Below are 18,782 nucleotides of genomic sequence, written 5' to 3'. Positions count from 1 at the left end.
TATGACACTAAAGTATAGAGAATATTTTTATGATGGGCCCTATAAATTTTTTTTTTATCACAAATACAGTTATTAATAGTTAAAATTATCAAAATAAGTTTCATTAAAGAGATAAATAAATATTTACATTTACAAGTTAACTAATCTAGATTTGAGATTAGATGTGAGATGTGATTTAAGATATTTTTTTAAAAAAATTTGAAAATAGTTTCAATAAAACTATTTGGATTTTCAAAATAAAAATTTGAAAAAAGTTTGGAAAAAAATCGAATTCAAAAAGGTATTATTCAAAAAAAATTATTTTGTTTTTTTTATTTGTTTTGAATAGTTGTACATAATTATCTATCTATAAAGTAAGGGTAAATGAGTCTTAGTGAAACTTGATTTAGATATTTGATGTGTATGGTTTGAATTAGTTAGTAAACTTATAATTCTGGTCGCATGTAATTTGTGGTAACTAAACGATCAATAGCAAAGATAAGTCATAGCCACACACAGTTCTTATATAAGGACACATTAATTAGATAAACGTGAAGGTGCCCCCCAATAAAAGTTGAATGTGAAGTTTTCAAGCTCTATTATATCCCACAATATAACGATCAGATATTCAGATGGATCTTCTCCTTGTATGAACTGTGTATACCTGATCTTGTCATTTCATTTTCGATATATATAGAGAGAGAGGGAGCGAGTGTGAAAATGGTGGGGCAATGGTGGAAAGAAGGTGATGAAAAGGTGGTGATCAGATGCTACAATGATCAAAGGGACAGAATTGAAATGGAATGTGTGGAGAAAAGTTGTGAGATTGGTAACGACCAAACTTTTCTCTTCACCGATACATTAGGCGATCCCATCTGCAGAATCCGGAACACTCCTCGCTTCACTATGCTGGTGAATTTCTCTTTGCATCGCTCTTATTAGTTTCTTCCTCTTCTCTTTGTTATTCCTTGTTTTATATAAATGTAATCTAGAATATATATCTTATAATTTTGTTCGTAACGCTAAAACAAAATTTGTGCCAACAATATATATGTTATAATGTTAACACAAAGTAAAAACAATAAGTCTTTATCGGATTGATATAAATTTATCAAATTTATATACGTTATTTAATAGGTGGCAGAAGTTAGGAACAAGCTGGTTGGTTCCATACAAGGGTCAGTAAAGCCAGTTAAGTTGCAAGATAAGTCAGTGAATGTGGGTTACCTTCTTGCTCTCAGAGTCATGCCGCCGTATAGACGCCATGGCATTGGTTCAATTCTCGTGAGAAAGCTTGAGGAATGGTTCATGTCTCACAATGCTGACTATGCTTACATGGCCACCCAAAAGGACAATGAGGCCTCTCTCGGTCTCTTCGTCGGAACACTTGGCTATGTCATCTTCAGAAACCCGGCAATTCTGGTCAACCCGGTAAACCCCAGAGGTTTGAAAATACCTTCTGATATTGGAATAAGGAAGCTAAAGGTGATTTTACTACACATTCATTAGTATAAGATCTTAAAACGTGAAATATTTCAAACTAGAGCCCACATTTATATAAAATTTAGAACGTTTTATATTGTAGACTGAGTTCCTTTTTGTAGGAATAGTCTTCATGAAAAAACAGATCCACCACACATAAACACTAGAAAATTTAGTTTACGGTCTCGTTTACATTTATACTTTCGAAATTGATTTAGGAATATAATAATAATTTTATCACTCAAATGTGAGCTTACGCAGCCACAAGACATAATTGTATTAGCATAAAGTTCACTAAACTAAAGTAGGCTCACATGGAAAAGATAAACATTTAATATCAATTCTGTAACTGTAAGCAGGTGAAAGAAGCTGCGTCATGGTACCGGAAACACGTGGTATCAAAGACAGATTTTTTCCCAGGCGACATAGTCAAAATCTTGCGGAACAAGTTAAGTATAGGGACATGGGTAGCTTATTACAAGAACAACAACAAGATCAGAAGTTGGGCAATTCTTAGTGTATGGAACAGTAGCAAAGTATTCAAACTTAAGATTGGCAAAGCTCCTTTTAGCTTTGTGTTTCTCACCAAAGTTTGCAACTTTGTCGGTAGATTCTTACCTTTCTTGGGCTTAACGGCGTTGCCAGACCTGTTTACTTCGTTTGGGTTCTATTTCCTTTACGGAGTTCACGCAGAAGGTCCGTTACGTGGGAAACTTGTTAGGGCTTTGTGTGAGCACGTTAGTAACATGGCTGCTTTAGATGACGGTGGCGCGTGTAAGTTCGTGGTGGTAGAGGTCGACGGGGAAAATAACGGCAGTGATGATTCTCTGAGGAGATGTGTTCCGCATTGGAAAATGCTTTCGTGTGATGATGACACATGGTGCATCAAACCATTGAAGCGTGAAGAGAATGCGACTAGTTTGAGTGATTTTACCGATATGTTCTTGAGTTCAAAGTCGCGATGTCTCTTTGTGGATCCAAGAGATGTGTAGTTAAGCTAGCTAGGAAAATTGATTGCATGGTTGGCTGATAACTTACCGGATAGAAAAATATATGAAATTATTTCGCCATCTTGTAAATTATAATGTCATAATATTAATGATGCTACTCCATGACTGTTTAGTGACATCATGGTTTTTAATCAGATGCTAAACGCTATTGAATGTCAACCGCCAAATGCTCAACTGTCGAAAGCGTACAAAATTAATATTGAATCTCGATTTGTATGATGATGAGTTTCAATAAACAAGAACTCGATAATAAGAATAACTCTCTTATTAATCTCTTAAGGAAAATAACTCAAAACCTTAAGCTCTCAATCTCTCAATCACAAAACTCATAAGTTATGCAACACTCTTGCATCTCCTTATATATAAACTTAATTTCCTAAACTCATTAGGTATAACATATTTGGATATTTTCCTAATCCTTTCATGAACCATAACTCGGTAGGATTAGATTGCTTTCTCCTCAAGCTAACTTCAAGCTTACTCCAACAATCTCCCCCTTAAGCTTGAAATCCATTCGAAACAAACTTTTGATAATGCCTCTCATCTTCTTGAGCTTCAATTTCCCAAACTCTTTCATCAAGACGTCGACTCTATTTTCACTCTCGGGTATAAGCCGATGTAATTCTTGAAACAATATAGCATGTTTCATGGCTTCAATCCCTGCCATGTTTTCAGTTTCACACGACGATACCACAACATTCTCTTGTTTACTCGAACACCACCTAATTAGACTTTCACCAACATAAAAGATATGTCCTGTCGCTCTCTTGCTCTTGTCATCATTCTCTTTTACTCTAAGCAAATCATTATCATGAAGAATGCTTTTAAACTCAGTTTCTTTGTCCAGCATTTTCGAATTCAATTTCAAGCTTTCAGCTCTTGCTTCTCTGAGAGCTTCCTGAAGACAAATCACATCATCTTCCACTTCTTTGAGATCATCTCTCAACAGAGACTCTTTCTTCAATGCTCCATCAGTTTCTTCATGGGCCCTTTTCACCAAATTACCTAACCTGTTTGTTTCTCTTCTCATTTTACAAACTTCTTCATCAAACTTCTTCACGTGATTAAACAGACCAGTCTCTCTCATCTTGATTTGTTTCACCTCACTGACTTGCGTGACTTCAATCCTGTTCTTGTAATGTTCTACTTGCATCTCGTAATCCTGACCACCTAGGCTCAACAACTCTTCTTTCAACACGCGTGATTCACTCGACGCTTGGTGTAACGCTGAAGCTAAAATCTGCATAGATATCTCGCTCTTCTCCTCTTCCACTTTCGACCTGATTTTATTCTTCTCTTCCATAAGAATTTGATTTTTCTTTAAACCCTGTTTCTTCTCCTCTTTAACAGTTTCAAGCTCACTCTTCATTTTTATTGCCTCTTTCTCATCCTTAGATAATAATTCTTCAGCAGTCTCTAACAGTTGTTCTGATTTATAAAGATCTTCGCTTTGCCTAAGCCCCGCCATCGCCATTAACTTTGCCTTATCTTTGAGTTCAGTCATCTCAGACACCACAGCGTGCAATCTTTTACTTCTTCCTTCTAGCTGTTTCGTCAAAGAAACCAGAGAGTCCGAGCCAGATCTCTTCATCATGTTGGCTTCCTCTAACTGTTCCTGCAGTTCTATGGCTTTGTTGCACAACTGGTCAGCAGATCCGTGGGGATGAGACTTTGCCATCTTCAAAACTTCTATCTCAGCATAAAGTTTCTCAATGATCTTATCTCGTTTTTTAACATCTGTATCTGTTTCAAAGCTTCTCGCATACTTCAGGTCCCTCACGATGCTTACAAGATCATTGATACTGTTCCTTGTGCATCCATGTACGCTAAGCTCTCTTTTCTGCGTCTCAATACCCAAAAATAGGTCCAGCAAAGATCCCAAGATGTTCCGATACGACACATAAAGCTTGTTACGAGGACAAATCCAATCGCCCCTGAGCATTCGAGAGACTGCGTACATGATATCGCGGCGTTCTCCTTTGTAGATAACAAGCTGCTCCTTCACTGGAACCTTTACCTTTGGCTCGATTCTGTGGTGGAGCTGCTCCACTGTGTTGTTCTTGTTGGTGTAGATCACTATTGTTTTCCCTCCATAAATCATCCTCACGAAGATCTGCAACTGAGTTGACTCAGAACGACTCGTTGACTGGGCGTTGACCTCACGCCTCTTCATCTTGTTAAGGAGATTCTCGACACCGTTGTCGTCGAGCTTCCATCTGTGCAGATCCCTTAATGCATCCATTTCCTCCTGGATGTTATCAAGTTCGCCTCTGAGATACATTGAGAAAGTATCCTTTTGACAATTAATGGACTCTGCCACGATATAAAATTCTATCTCTTCTTCCTTCTCCTTGATCAGTGCTCTCTGAAGTGTATTTATATCATATGCTTGTCTCTTAATGATCTCGTTAGCTTGGCTCAATAGCTGTGGTTTGTTTTCAAATTCAGAAACCACCATGAAAACCTTCTTGGTTTTGATTGAAAACTCAACACGCGTTCGATCCGTCTCTCCTTCTCTGAAGTGAAAGTACGACTGCATATCAGGAAGTTTCTCGTATCTTTCCCAAAGCTTATGTTTTAACTCTTTAATCTCTCTGGCTTGTGAAGTTAACTTCAGGCTCGCCCGCTTCAGCTCTTTTTGTAGGCTCTCTTGCTTCAAATAACCTTCGAAGATAATCTCAACACTCTTAGTATCCTTTTGCTTCCTTTTTTTCTTTGCAGGTCTATTGATAAAAAAACTCCATTATAGGTAACACAAACGCTAGTGTTTTATCCTGACCAGTACGAACCCTTCCAGCAATATCAGCATCATCAAGAACCATATCAAAAGTCATGGCTTGAAATCTAAAAAGAACTTCAATACCCTTCTCCTTAAACTTTTCCCTCAATGGATCCGAGATTCTGAAATTTGAAACAGCATTAGAGTTATTGATATTTACTTCTTCTACGATCCGCTTCACCTGGCTCTGATACCAATTGTTGGGATTGTGAAAGCCCATGTCCAACTCTATTTATCCGATTAGTACGATATTGTCCACTTTGGGCCTTAATGGCAAGCCCGCATGGATTTACTTTTGGTTTCCATCCCAAAAGGCCTCGTACTAATTAGAGTTGGACTTCTCTTTATATATTAGACACTTCTTATCTAATTCTCCAATGTGGGACTTAGTTTGATATCTCACATTCTCTCCCTCAAACTAAGGATCACATTCATCTCCCGTCCCACAACTGATTTTCAGGATCGTCTTGACTTGATCTATGCCACACACACCTCTCATCATTCCTAACTCATAGGATATACCCGTTCATCACTCGAAGGGTATTTAGGTCTTCATGCATATTTCTCGTCAACCGCTCTGATACCAAATATTGAATCTCGATTTGTATGATGATGAGTTTCAATAAACAAGAACTCGATAATAAGAATAACTCTCTTATTAATCTCTTAAGGAAAATAACTCAAAACCTTAAGCTCTCAATCTCTCAATCACAAAACTCATAAGTTATGCAACACTCTTGCATCTCCTTATATATAAACTTAATTTCCTAAACTCATTAGGTATAACATATTTGGATATTTTCCTAATCCTTTCATGAACCATAACTCGGTAGGATTAGATTGCTTTCTCCTCAAGCTAACTTCAAGCTTACTCCAACAATTAACGGTCATCAATCAACAAAACACAATCAAACCCCATCGACCCACAAAACGTTAAGATCATTAATCTATGAATCCAAGACATCTTGTGGGGTTTGAGTTTTCCTCTGCATTTTGTTTGGCGCATGACATAGCGAGAGAAATGGACCCTAGTTTATTATTATTTTTGTCTTGATTCGAGAACAAAGGTGTGATAGTTTAGGTAAATCATCGTTTTCCAAGTAAAATCTGAAAAAGATTTCCTTAAGTAGGTGCCACCATTTGTTGTCCTTGGCACTCTTATTATCAAGTTTGAGAGCTGTAAAGTAGTTAAAGAATTTCATTAAAAAAAGTAGTTAAAGAATAGTCATTTTCCATATGTATTTTATTGAATGAATACATTTTTGTTTGTTACAGATTGTAATCATAAAATTTGTAATGTAGATATCTCAATATTGTATGAAACTAATACGAAGGAGATTGGTCGTGCCGGTTATGTATGTGGTCCCTTATGTTCCCTTTTTATTAGGTTTAGAACCAAATTTTATTGATGGGCCGTCCTTTTAATTTAAAGATAGATATAACTCATTCCCTGATAAGTCGAATTACTCCATGTGATACATTCATATGGTTCCCACAATTTTATAGACATTTACCTTTTTATGTATTTATTTACTCTTACTGGCTGGAGTTTGATGAATTCATTATATATTAATTGAAAAACATATGCTATGAGTTATTATCATTATAATTAATGATTATTAAAGCTTTTAGAAGATAGGTTGATTCATCTAAATATATAATATACTTCTCACTAAATTAACTATAAAAATAATTAGTAATCTATAAAAAATAATATTTCACTATTACCTTAGATAAAAGCTACAAATGTACTAGTGTGATTATACATATATGGCAATTAATAGTTATTAGTGATAAAAATGTGATAATATTTTCATCTATCATTTTATTAACTTTATATTATTAAAAGTTAATAATGAAATTAACCATACAATAAAATAAAGATATTTTCGTATAAATTATATTTTTAATTTTTTTAAATGACTATAAATTTAAAAGTTTCAAATTGAAATTTTGTTATTAATGGCTTAAATTTTTTTGCTATAACAAAATACAAATGATCATAAAATATATATGAGTGTATGTGAACTATATATGTGTATACAAATGATCATTAACTTTTAAAAATGTGAGAATATAAAGTCAATGTTTCATTTGGTTTATCCACTATCTCAAATTTGTTGTAGCCCGATATTTTAAGATTTGTTTCCACATAACTTATTCTAATTTATATGTAAATTTTCATAATGTAATTTACTCTGTTCATTATCATTATGACTTTATATAATATAAATTCACAGACAATACGGTGGGTACTCAATTATTTATTATTTGGACTATGTGTTTAATTCTTAGTATATGCATTATAATTACTCACTTCAATTTTCATTTCCTAGCGACCCAATAACAAATGCATGACGACAACGACAAATATAAGTAGTGCTACAAAAATGTCAATATTTTATTATGAAATTATGAATTTATTGGGGCTAAAACAAAATAAAAGAGTTGTTGAAACAGAATTCATTTCAATGAGATTGATATTGAATACATGTCCTGATGTCCCTCACTTAAACGTCGATGTGATGAAATATTCTCAGTAGGTTTATTGTCTTTTGAAATTGCAGATTTGACAAAACGTGGAGATGCTCTACCACTCGAGCTTAATACAGATAGAAGGTCCTGCCAGTTTAAAGATTTTTTAATCTAAGCTACTGTGTTAAGACTTACGAGTCACTGATCTATTCTTTAAAGCATTCAGATCATATCCAACTATACTCGTGGACGTAATTGAGTAGTTGGTTCTTCTAACCTAAATAACTCAAACTAGTTTCCTTCGTCTTTTCATAGGAGAAATCTCGATTTGTTTTATGTTATAAAGTAGTTATAACTCTATAGTCCATTATATTTAATCATGTACTTTACATGTTAGGAACGTGTCAATTTTATTACCTAGACATCTGATACAATGTTTCGTTTTGATAACATTAATATAAGGAGATTCTGATCAACCAATAGACACTAATCAATTATTTTCTACGGTGAGGAAATATTAATCACCTAATCAGCTCATTTTGTGTGGTTTGGGAGGCTTCAAATCAATCGTCATAGTCTGAATACCATAGAAGGATAAAACAGACCACAGTTAGGTGTTGATGTCATCTTGCCGAACAAGGAAGCTGAGTGTACTTTACATGCCACTTTTTCTGCGCAAGTCGAACCAATTATTGGTTCATAATATATCAAAATTTTATCAAAATTGTTTTTGACTTGAACAAATAAAAGTGCGTTCTTTACATAACTAAAAATTGTATATGATGTAAACATAGGTATGCGAGAATGAACTGCAAAATTTTTTTAAAAAAAATCCTCATATGCTACACAATATTTTTGACATATTAACCGAGCACATTTTTACAGTGTCAATCATGTATCAGAAAATTAGTCGCACACTTTGTGTTTACATTGTAAAAACTTAATGGTCTATGATGATATATGTGAATATATCAAACAAATATATCAATTACCAACTAAGAACATGTAGCGTCGAGTAAAATGGGTGGAGTCCCTGCCGTATGGGTTTGACCATGCATCAACAAGTTTCACCATTTGCGAATCCCTTTTAACCATTGTACACATCTTACATCAAATAGTAATATACCCAGCTTTAAACATAAATCTCGACTTGCCAGAGCTTTGGTCCATTATCAACCTCGTATATCTTTAGGCTTTTGATCCTGCTATTCCATTTCTTCTGATTTTCAAGGGATTGAACCTTAGTGACTGCATCTCTCATGAGACCGCCTTGAATAATACATGTAATAAACTTTGAGTTATCTTAATATGGTTGATTTTGGAAGTAATTTAAATTTCAGTTAACCAGTAAAAGGTCACATTCGTTGAACTGAACGAATCCCGCCAAATGTGGTCATCTTCGTAAGAAAGAATACTCGTGATCAAGATCGACATCTAGAGATGCGTGATGTCTTTTAGGATTTGAAAAATGCATTTAGTAGATAATGATATTTTTAAGAGGGAAAATTTTATAAAATACTCCAACTAAATAATTTTAAACACTTTAATACCCAAAGTTTCTGGCTACCTAGTTTAATACCCACACTAATTATTTTGTTCATTTTATTGAAAACTACTTTTAAAATAATGCTCATTTTAATATTCAAGGTATGCTCATTTTAATAATAAGTTTCAAACAAATTATGCTCATTATTCTTAAGATTTGTTAAAAATGAAAAATTTAAGATATAATTTGAGTTTTATATATTCTTTAATTTTTTTTTGAAGTTTATTAATATTTTTGATTAAAACTAATATAGTTTGGGTATTGAAATCAACGTAGTTTTAAAAGTAAATTATTAAAATGAGTAAAATAATTAGTTTGAATATTAAATTGGATAGCAAAAAAAATTAGGATATTTAAAATTTTAGCGAAAATTTTTTAGTTGAGTTATTTTTATGGAATTTTCTCTTTTTAAAACAATATTATTCTTTCAAACTTTACAATAAGAACTAAACTAATAAGGACTTTAGTTTTTATTTTAACTTGCCTGTCAGTAATGGGCCAAAAGCGTTGACAAAGTAGGTTTCTTGGCATACAAATTGATGATCCCCATTGGGCTTTAACTTAAAAGTTAAAACTATTTTGATTGGGAGGGAAGTTGAGGCCCATAGGAGCCGGAAACGAAAAGAACACGTCGTAATCAAACTTCTCAAAGCACAAATGATGGGCTCAGACACAATGAGCTTTTAAAGGCCTATGATAAACTAGAACTTAGTGCAGACTACAAGTAATCTCAAATGTCAACGTCATCTTCCTCTTCTTCTTTGTTTCCAAGATCGTTTTCTTTTACTCAGAAAGCAAAAGAGAAAACACGATGGAAACAAAAGGCAACACAAAATATTCAATAAAAACAAGAAAGAGAAAAAAAAAATTATTTCCTTTTTAATTTTTTTTTTGCAATATGGAAAATGGAAGTCTTACACAACAACGCACCTTCTTTAATAACAGTCTTGACGTGGTAAGTGGGTCCTACAAAAAGACTTCTTACCATTAACAATCGTGGTCCGAGCACTAGCCTGTTCTAACTTCCAACCCTTCTCTCTCTATCTCCCTCGTCTTCTTCGTCTTCCATAATCATGGCCTCTTGCGCCACCGGAACAGAGGCGGCGATCAGAGCAGCGGCATGTAGAGACGGAGAAGCAGCGGCCCATCTTAAGCTGGTCTCCATCTTCGTCATCTTCCTCACAAGCGTTTTCGGAATCTCCGGACCTGTTCTTCTCGCTCGTTACTTCCAAGGGAAGCCCCTCTACGATAAAGCCGTCCTCGTTATAAAATGCTTCGCCGCCGGCGTGATTCTCTCGACGTCTCTAGTCCACGTCTTGCCGGAGGCGTTCGAGTCTCTCGCCGATTGCCAGGTGTCGTCTCGGCATCCGTGGAAAGATTTTCCGTTCGCCGGTTTGGTGACGTTGATCGGAGTAATCACGGCGTTGTTGGTTGATTTAACGGCGAGTGAACATATGGGACACGGTGGTGGTGGTAGTGGTGGAGGGATGGAGTATGTACCGGTGGGTGAGGCGGTTGGGGGTTTGGAAATGAAGGAAGGAAAGTTTGGGGCTGATTTGGAAACACAAGAAAGTAGTGAGGAGGAGATTGTGAAGATGAAACAGAGATTAGTGTCTCAAGTGCTTGAGATAGGGATTATATTTCATTCAGTGATAATTGGAGTGACCATGGGAATGTCACAGAATCAGTGTACCATTAGACCTTTAATCGCTGCTCTTTCGTTTCATCAGATTTTCGAAGGCTTGGGCCTTGGCGGTTGCATCGCTCAGGTCAATTTCTTTCATTCATTTTTTTCTTACTTTCTTTCTTAAACTAATTAATGTAAAATTATACTACTGTGTTAGAGTTGAAATTATTAGGAGAACATTTATGATACAGAGAAAACGGATGTGTGCTAGTGCTGAGTCTGCTGATTTCTAAAATATAATTACTACTAAAAAATAAATAAAAAACCTTGAAGACGTATATTGTTAGATAGTTATACATAGATGTTGACATTTTTGCATTTCATATAATGTCAACATTCTAACATTCTAAACAAGAGATATTGATTTCCGTTTATTTAAGGACTAGGATATTATGGGTTAGTAGGCTTTTGTATATTAGGTAGGGTTAGATCCAAATAATTGCAATTTAATTGTCTTTGGAGAATACAGCCCTTCTCCAAGAGAGCTTTGAATATGTGACTTCAAAAATCATAATCAGGATTAATAGTTATGGTTTAGTTTGATTATTTTATTTTTATTATTATTCAGGCGGGGTTTAAGGCGGGGACAGTGGTCTATATGTGCTTGATGTTCGCAGTAACAACACCTCTCGGGATAGTACTTGGGATGATGATTTTCGCAGCGACCGGTTACGATGACCAGAACCCAAACGCATTGATAATGGAAGGTTTACTAGGATCACTATCCTCAGGGATTCTAATATACATGGCCTTAGTTGACCTAATTGCACTAGATTTCTTCCATAACAAGATGTTGACAACGGCCGGTGAATCAGGTTCTAAGCTGAAGAAACTTTGTTTTGTGGCATTGGTCTTGGGTTCTGCTTCTATGTCACTTCTTGCCCTCTGGGCTTAAAGAGGCAAAACTATACAAAAGTTATCATAGCAAAGAATGTTATGTTTCTATATGAATATGGTTTTTAACTTTATAATATAATCTATTCCACATATTTAAAGTATATTTACACATTAAACGTCTATGTTAAACAAGTTAGATCTCTCTACTACTACTACTATGTACTGTATTGATCTTCTTATCTTTAGACGTAATAAACCATTCCAACTTCAAGCAGAGAAGTATGAGGAACATTAAGCACAACATCTGTTCCTCTGCAGTTGGTGCTCATAAACGCAAACACAACATTCACAGCTAACTTCTTCAACACGGAAGAAGACTGCTTCGCCTTTGCGTAAGACTGTCCCAATATATACGCTACTCCTGCTTCTTTCGCCTCCATTATCTCCATTGTCTCTTCCTTTCTCATCCTCAAGCTATTATTACACCTTCCTTCTTCTTCGGTTCCCGGTTCGGTTTCAACAAACTCAACAATAGCAGACACTAACCGGTTTTCGAAGTCATACATCTCTCTCGGAACGTCTCTGTACCCATACCTAACCACACTCCTAAACATCCCATACTCTTTAGGACCGACTCTGCTTATCACAAACCTCTCTTCCTCTCCAACGTACGGAACCTGAACCGACTTCACGCATACAAAGACGAGTACACGGTGAAAGGCAGGCAGGTTGGTCACGAAATGTCCGAAGACAGCAGGAACTCCCGTCACCAGATTCGTGTAGACGAGTCCTATACCCGGGACTCTCACCATTCCGATGCTCGGTCCTAAAGCCACTATCCTGTCTATCGACACCTTGTTCTCCACGTCGAACTCGTGCTTCTTCGTAGTTCCGTAGTTCCAGATGTACATCACGGACATGAATGTTAAGGAGAGGAGGATAGGGATCCAACCGCCTTCGGGTATCTTGTAGACGCACGAGGAGAAGTAGAGAAGCTCTATGGAGCCGAAACAGATCAAGAAAGCGAGAACCGTAACGGTCCTCTGCTTCCATACGATTGTCATCACTAAACTCATCAAACATGTTGTCACAAGCATCACAGATGTCACAGCAAGTCCTGCAGGGAAAAAGCCAAAGAAAAAAGAGATTTAAAAAAAAAAACGTTTTTTGAAAGTTTTTATGTTTAATGATGATGATAATCTTCATTTAGTTCGAGTCACGGCTACTGGGGAATTAACATTTCGGCATTTTTAGAGACAGGGACCGACACGTGACAACACATGACTAATTTGAACCACTTATGTGGGGCACCTCTGTATAATTAAAAAAAAAAAGATAAATCTTTATTTACCGTATGCGTGGCCGATCATGTTAGTGTCTCTTAACCCTATCGTGACCGCCAAGCAAAGACACATTAACATCCAGTTAACTTCAGGGATGTAGATCTGTCCGTGGATCTTGCTTGAGGTGTGAATGATTTTGACACGAGGGAAGCAATCAAGCGCACAACATTGGCTTATGATTGAAAACGTTGCGGATATTACAGCTTGGCTTCCAATCACAGCTGCAAATGTAGCTATGATGAACACTGGCCAGAACACAGGCTCTGGTATTGCTTTGTAGAAGCTTCTCTGAATGTCTTCGTGGTGTTTAGATAGGAACGCAGCTTCTCCCATGTATGCAAGAATCAAACAAGGGTATACAAAGAAGGAGAAAGCCACCTGATTTCAATTTTACACCACCATAATATTTTATTAGTTTCGTCCTAACGGTCACTCGAACTGGAGACCTCTGACACAATGGCCAGGATCCTGGTGTTACTAATTCATTTGAATCATATCTTATAAAGTTCAAGGGATTTTACCTTAATGGACAGAGAAGAGAAGTGACCTAAGTCAGCAAACATAGTCTCAACACCTAAGGAGGATAAACAGTGAAGAACTTAATCTTTGATGATGTTATAATTAAATGATTAAATTATATATTGGTTTCTTACCAGTGATTGAGAGAACAACACCTCCAAGTGAAACCCACCCTTCTAAACCGGTGTTTCTGAGGAACTTATACATGTAAACCGGTGAAAGCGCAGAGACTATATGAGGGTTCCATTTGATAGTGTTGTAGACTCCAATGCTGCTGATGGAGAGAAGCCAAGCAGTGGAGATTGGAGCGAAAATGAAGGCCACTCTATGAGTACCAAAACGCTGCACTGAGAATATTGCCACCAAGATGATACAAGAGATGATCACAACATAATCTGTTAAATTGAGAAAAAAAAAAGAAGACATTAGCTTTTGGTTATGTTGTCAAAGTAAGCAAAACAGAGTCAGACATACTCTCGTGAAGTTGTGGAATCTTGAGCTTGACTCCAGAAACAGCTGAAAGAACTGCAACAAACAAAGTGTATAGAAATTGAATCTAAAGAAGAAGACTCTGCTTTAAAGGGTTAAATGAATCCACCTGAGATTGTTGGAGTGAGGACACTATCACCAATGGCCATACATGTCCCCAAAAGCACAAATATCAACAGACCCTTTTGAGACTTAGGGTGCTTCTCAAAGAATGACTTAACCGCTGCGCTCTGCCGAGTCTCTCCAGGGCTTCCCGTTGCATATGTTGACAGCTCCTCATCCACTTCTTGATGATTTGGTAAAACTCTTAGCTTAGCATACCTGCATAGAAGCGAGTACAACGCAAACGTCCCACCTTCACAAAAAAAAAAAAATCAAATAATCAATAAACATAAGCAGACAAAAGAGACATGAGGAGGGCTTAAGACTTTTTTGTTTTTACCTTCTCCATTGTCATCTGCAGATAGAACAATGAAAACGTATTTGAAGAGAGCGAGGAGCGTGAAGGTCCAGAAGATGAAAGAGAACACTCCAAATATCTCTTCATCGTCTTCATGGAGACTTAGTTTCCCAGAGAAAGTGGTTTTGTATACATAGAGAGGCGATGTGCTGAGATCACCGTAGATCACTCCAAGGCTTTGGTAAGCCAAAGTCAGAACACTGGCACATGAAACAGTCTTCTTCAAGTGCTGTCAACATTTTAAAACAAACAAAGATTACGAATACTAATCCACAAGGCTTATATTTATGTATATATACAGAAAACATTAAATTTCCTCAGAATCAATAACAAAAGTGTTGTGTTTAATTGCAAACTAATGTCTACGCCTTAAATTAGATTATCATTCATAATTAGAAGGTTTCTTTTTTCTTTTTTTTTTTTGAAAGAATGTAAAAATTTTATTCCATCAAAAACCTTTGTAAAATTAGAAGGTTTCAATTTCACAACTTATCTAATTTCAACAAACATGAAAAAAGCGTCCACGTCTTGGTTTTATTTAAAAATTTTGGGTAAAGATCAAAGTCCGTTATGGTTAAGGAAGAGGACCTACCACTCCTACTTGGGAAACAATACAAAAAAACTCATAAATATTGAAGAAGAAAGAACATTTAAAACCCTATTGCTTTTCACTAGTTCTTTCTTCTTCTTCTTCTTCTTCTTCCGGATACGAAACAGAATCTCAACCACATGCGTTCTTACTGAAACTCGCATTGTCTCCAAAACAGAAAACCCAGAAGAGAAGTTTGGATCTTTTAGAAAAATATAGAAACCATTACGAGAGACACAAGTGATTTGTCTTAACTCTTAATGAACAAGGACTTAAGAAAAATAGACCAGGGAACATGAAAACAGAGTAAACTGAGAGAAACAAGACAGACCTGTCGAGAGATTCCCTGTTCGATTAGAGTGGGTGATTGGTTCATTGTGGTAAGCAAAGTGTTGTTTTTTTTCTGGAGAAAGATTGGGAGAAACAGAGAGAATATAATAATGTGAAGAGAGAGAGAGAGAGAAGTTGGGAAGTGAATAAAAAGAGAGAAGTAAGCGAGTCTCTGAAGAAAGAGGAGAAAGAGGGAGTGGTGTGTGATTTGGTGCAAAGAAGAAACTTTGCAGGTTTTCCCATTTAATGCTTTTTTCCTCTTTCTCCTTTTTTTCTATCCCGAATTAAAAACAAGAGCTATTTATTTATTATTTTCCTTTTAAAATTGTTAGTGTTGACAAACTTTTGTTGTTGTTTTGTTATTTCTCAAACAATAATTCCAAAAATTGTCTTATAAAAATATGTTATTAAATGCTTTATGTATATTTTGATTGATTGTTTTAGGATACACATAGATATATTTTAAATGCTTATATATATCATTATGTTAAGATATATCATTATTTGTGAATAAAAGTCACGGTTAAATATTATGTACAGTAGTACTAAAGGTTCCAAAAATTAATTTCACGATAATCTACTAATCTTGGTCAATAGAATTAACAATATCACCCACCGTAACAAGACAGCTAATGATGGGCTGCAATATTTATTACAGTATACTATTTGCAATGTTTAACCTTGATATCTATTTACACATAAATGGCCTATTTATTGCAGAATTACATGCTCGCTGCGGTTGAACAGGTAAAGCTCGTTCCAACCAAAAACTGTGTCTATTGGTAGAAGTAGAACTAATGACAAAGCATTAGCACTATACTACAGAATCAGTACGAACCAATATACTTTCATAATTACAACTAATAAATTGATTGATAGAGCAGTGAATAATATATATATATATAACTATCATATAAAATTAGTATATGACATATAATTTGCTTAGTTCTGAATAATTTTGATATATTATATTTATAACATATATGAATATTAATTTTTGTATTTTACTGAAAAATGAATTATATTTATTTTTAATAATATTTTTTAAATTTAAAATAGCATTAGTTTTTAAAAAAAAATTACTTTCAAACAATCTAAATTTTATTTTTCAAAAAATCTAAATATTTTTTAGTATTAGTTTATTATTACTTTTTAAAATACGTATATTACAATGATCCATCAAGTAATCAGATTCAGTATTCGCATTGGGTTTAAAACATTATGTAATATCTTATATATTAAAACAAAAGTCACAATTTCAATTCATGTGTAATATTTCAAAAATAAATCTTCATTATAAATCAATTATCATTTATTTATTATTAATAATATGACTTAATAATATATCACTTCTAATATAACCATCAGCTCTTACAAAATCGAATTGGTTAACAAATCGATATTTGATTGCTTATTATTATTTGATTTCTTATTAAATATAATCTTATTATTCTAATTCTAAACATTTAATTTTCTTTACCTTACCATCAATCCAAATATTAATGTATATAAAATGAAAATCGTATGGATCGAAATCTAGTTCATTTTACTATTTCAATAATACTTGTGCTGCACACAAAAAGAATTATCTGTTACAGTCCCTTAAATTACTGTTATTTAAAAGTTTTATATTTTACTGTTAATGTTTTAGGTACTGTGTTTCAAACAAAATCTTACCTACAAACTTACAATTACAATTTTTGTCACAAACATACAAGAAAATAAAAGGCAGTGCCCTCCTAAATATATATTTCCTTCGTTTTATTTTATTTGTCATTTTAGGTTTATGTACAAAGATTAAAGACACTTAATTATAATTTTTTAAAATAAAAACATTATTATTTATATATCTAATCATATTTTAACCAATAAATGACATATAAATTAATAAATTTTACATTAAAATCATAAATTAGTATTTATTTGAAAACAGAAAAATTTATTTTATAACAATAATTAAATTGAAACAGAGGAGGTAATAGCTATAAACTACGAAAAGCTGTAATCAGTATCAGATAAAGATACTGAATCAATTTATCTGATATTAGAGCATCTCCAACAAGGAACTTCATTTTAAGGGCCAATAATCCTCAAAATGAAGGTTTAAGGATGGGTTACTCCAACAAGGATCCTCAAATTTATTTTTAAAATTTTATGTAATTTGCATTTCAGTCTCTAACTTTAATATAAATTAACTATCATCATTATATTTTTCATAGATAGATAGTACATACACACTAAATTATAAAACATAATATTTATAAATACAATTTATTATAACACAAAATTACATAAAATAATAATAAAACATAGATTAATTCATAAAAATATAGAAAAATACAAATTATTCATTATTGACATTTCCATAGTATTCCAATATATGATCAATCAACGCATTTCGAAGTAAGAAATGAGCTTCTCGATTTTTTATCTGAAGATTACGAGTTAAAAACTGTTGGAATCGAGCATTTTCATTTATTAATATCAGTGTATTGATTATAATTTGTGTAATATATATGTGTGTAATATTTATTGTAAAATATTTAGTCTTGTACTTTTGATCTTTAATTTGTAATATATTGTTCAATTTAATATAAATGTTCTGTGAAATAATAAATATCTTTTAAGTAATATTTTTTATTTATTTATTTTATTTTAGTTTTAACATATTTTTATATTTTATGTAATAATATATATATATGTATATATATCTGTATATATAAGATATATTTAAAGATTTAAGTGAAATATAGTTACAAGGATTAAAGTAATAAGAAAATTAATATTAGTACAAATATATGTAAGTTACAAATTTATAAGGACTAAACTGAAAAGTAAATAGTGTTTTGAGGGTCTGAATAGTGGAACCTCAAATTTGAGGTTTCACTATTCAGGCCCTCAAAATTTGAGGATTTAAGGGTTTGTTGGAGAGACAAAAACCTTAAAATTTGAGGGTTTGAGGGTCTGTTGGAGATGCTCTAAGAACAACTAGATAAACTCTCAATTTTTGAAATTGGATTAATTTTAATAGTTAACTGGTTTAATAATAAAATTCCAATAGTGAGTTTGAATAGTCAGTCAATATAGAAACCAAATGGACGAGGAGGATATAGACTGGATTCCGGTCCAAACCTTTTATGGTCAGAGATAACTTCTCTATTACTCCTCCATTTTCTAACCAAACTAATAATTTATCTTCCAAGTGTTGATATCAGCTTAACTATTAATTTAATGGGAGTATTATTTTTGAATAACTT

At 33.9% G+C, this 18,782-nt stretch overlaps 4 protein-coding genes across 4 annotated transcripts; 2 read left to right on the top strand and 2 right to left on the bottom strand.

Annotated features, from left to right (window-relative positions):
• Positions 1-530: 530 nt before the first annotated feature.
• On the top strand, positions 531-2,524 carry LOC108810900 (probable N-acetyltransferase HLS1). Its single transcript, XM_018582972.2, has 3 exons — positions 531-891; positions 1,117-1,464; positions 1,821-2,524. The coding sequence occupies exons 1-3, from the start codon at positions 700-702 to the stop codon at positions 2,451-2,453; spliced, it is 1,173 nt and encodes a 390-aa protein (XP_018438474.2). The 5' UTR covers positions 531-699; the 3' UTR covers positions 2,454-2,524.
• A 407-nt stretch (positions 2,525-2,931) lies between these two features.
• On the bottom strand, positions 2,932-5,305 carry LOC130495858 (WEB family protein At3g02930, chloroplastic-like). The gene is made up of 2 exons (XM_056987413.1): positions 5,251-5,305; positions 2,932-5,135 (listed from the first exon to the last, which is right to left on the bottom strand). The coding sequence occupies exons 1-2, from the start codon at positions 5,303-5,305 to the stop codon at positions 2,932-2,934; spliced, it is 2,259 nt and encodes a 752-aa protein (XP_056843393.1).
• Positions 5,306-10,092: 4,787 nt separating this feature from the next.
• On the top strand, positions 10,093-11,945 carry LOC108812944 (zinc transporter 6, chloroplastic). The gene is made up of 2 exons (XM_018585350.2): positions 10,093-11,040; positions 11,527-11,945. Exons 1-2 carry the CDS (start codon positions 10,345-10,347, stop codon positions 11,851-11,853), a joined length of 1,023 nt encoding a protein of 340 aa, XP_018440852.1. The 5' UTR covers positions 10,093-10,344; the 3' UTR covers positions 11,854-11,945.
• On the bottom strand, positions 11,912-15,745 carry LOC108812943 (potassium transporter 1). The gene is made up of 8 exons (XM_018585349.2): positions 15,527-15,745; positions 14,589-14,835; positions 14,256-14,501; positions 14,132-14,182; positions 13,792-14,052; positions 13,660-13,712; positions 13,147-13,516; positions 11,912-12,912 (listed from the first exon to the last, which is right to left on the bottom strand). The coding sequence occupies exons 1-8, from the start codon at positions 15,569-15,571 to the stop codon at positions 12,038-12,040; spliced, it is 2,148 nt and encodes a 715-aa protein (XP_018440851.1). The 5' UTR covers positions 15,572-15,745; the 3' UTR covers positions 11,912-12,037.
• Positions 15,746-18,782: the final 3,037 nt, after the last annotated feature.

The sequence above is a fragment of the Raphanus sativus genome, chromosome 6 (assembly GCF_000801105.2).
Source record: "Raphanus sativus cultivar WK10039 chromosome 6, ASM80110v3, whole genome shotgun sequence".
Classification (NCBI taxonomy): domain Eukaryota; kingdom Viridiplantae; phylum Streptophyta; class Magnoliopsida; order Brassicales; family Brassicaceae; genus Raphanus; species Raphanus sativus.
This window is presented reverse-complemented; position numbering and strand designations above follow the sequence as displayed.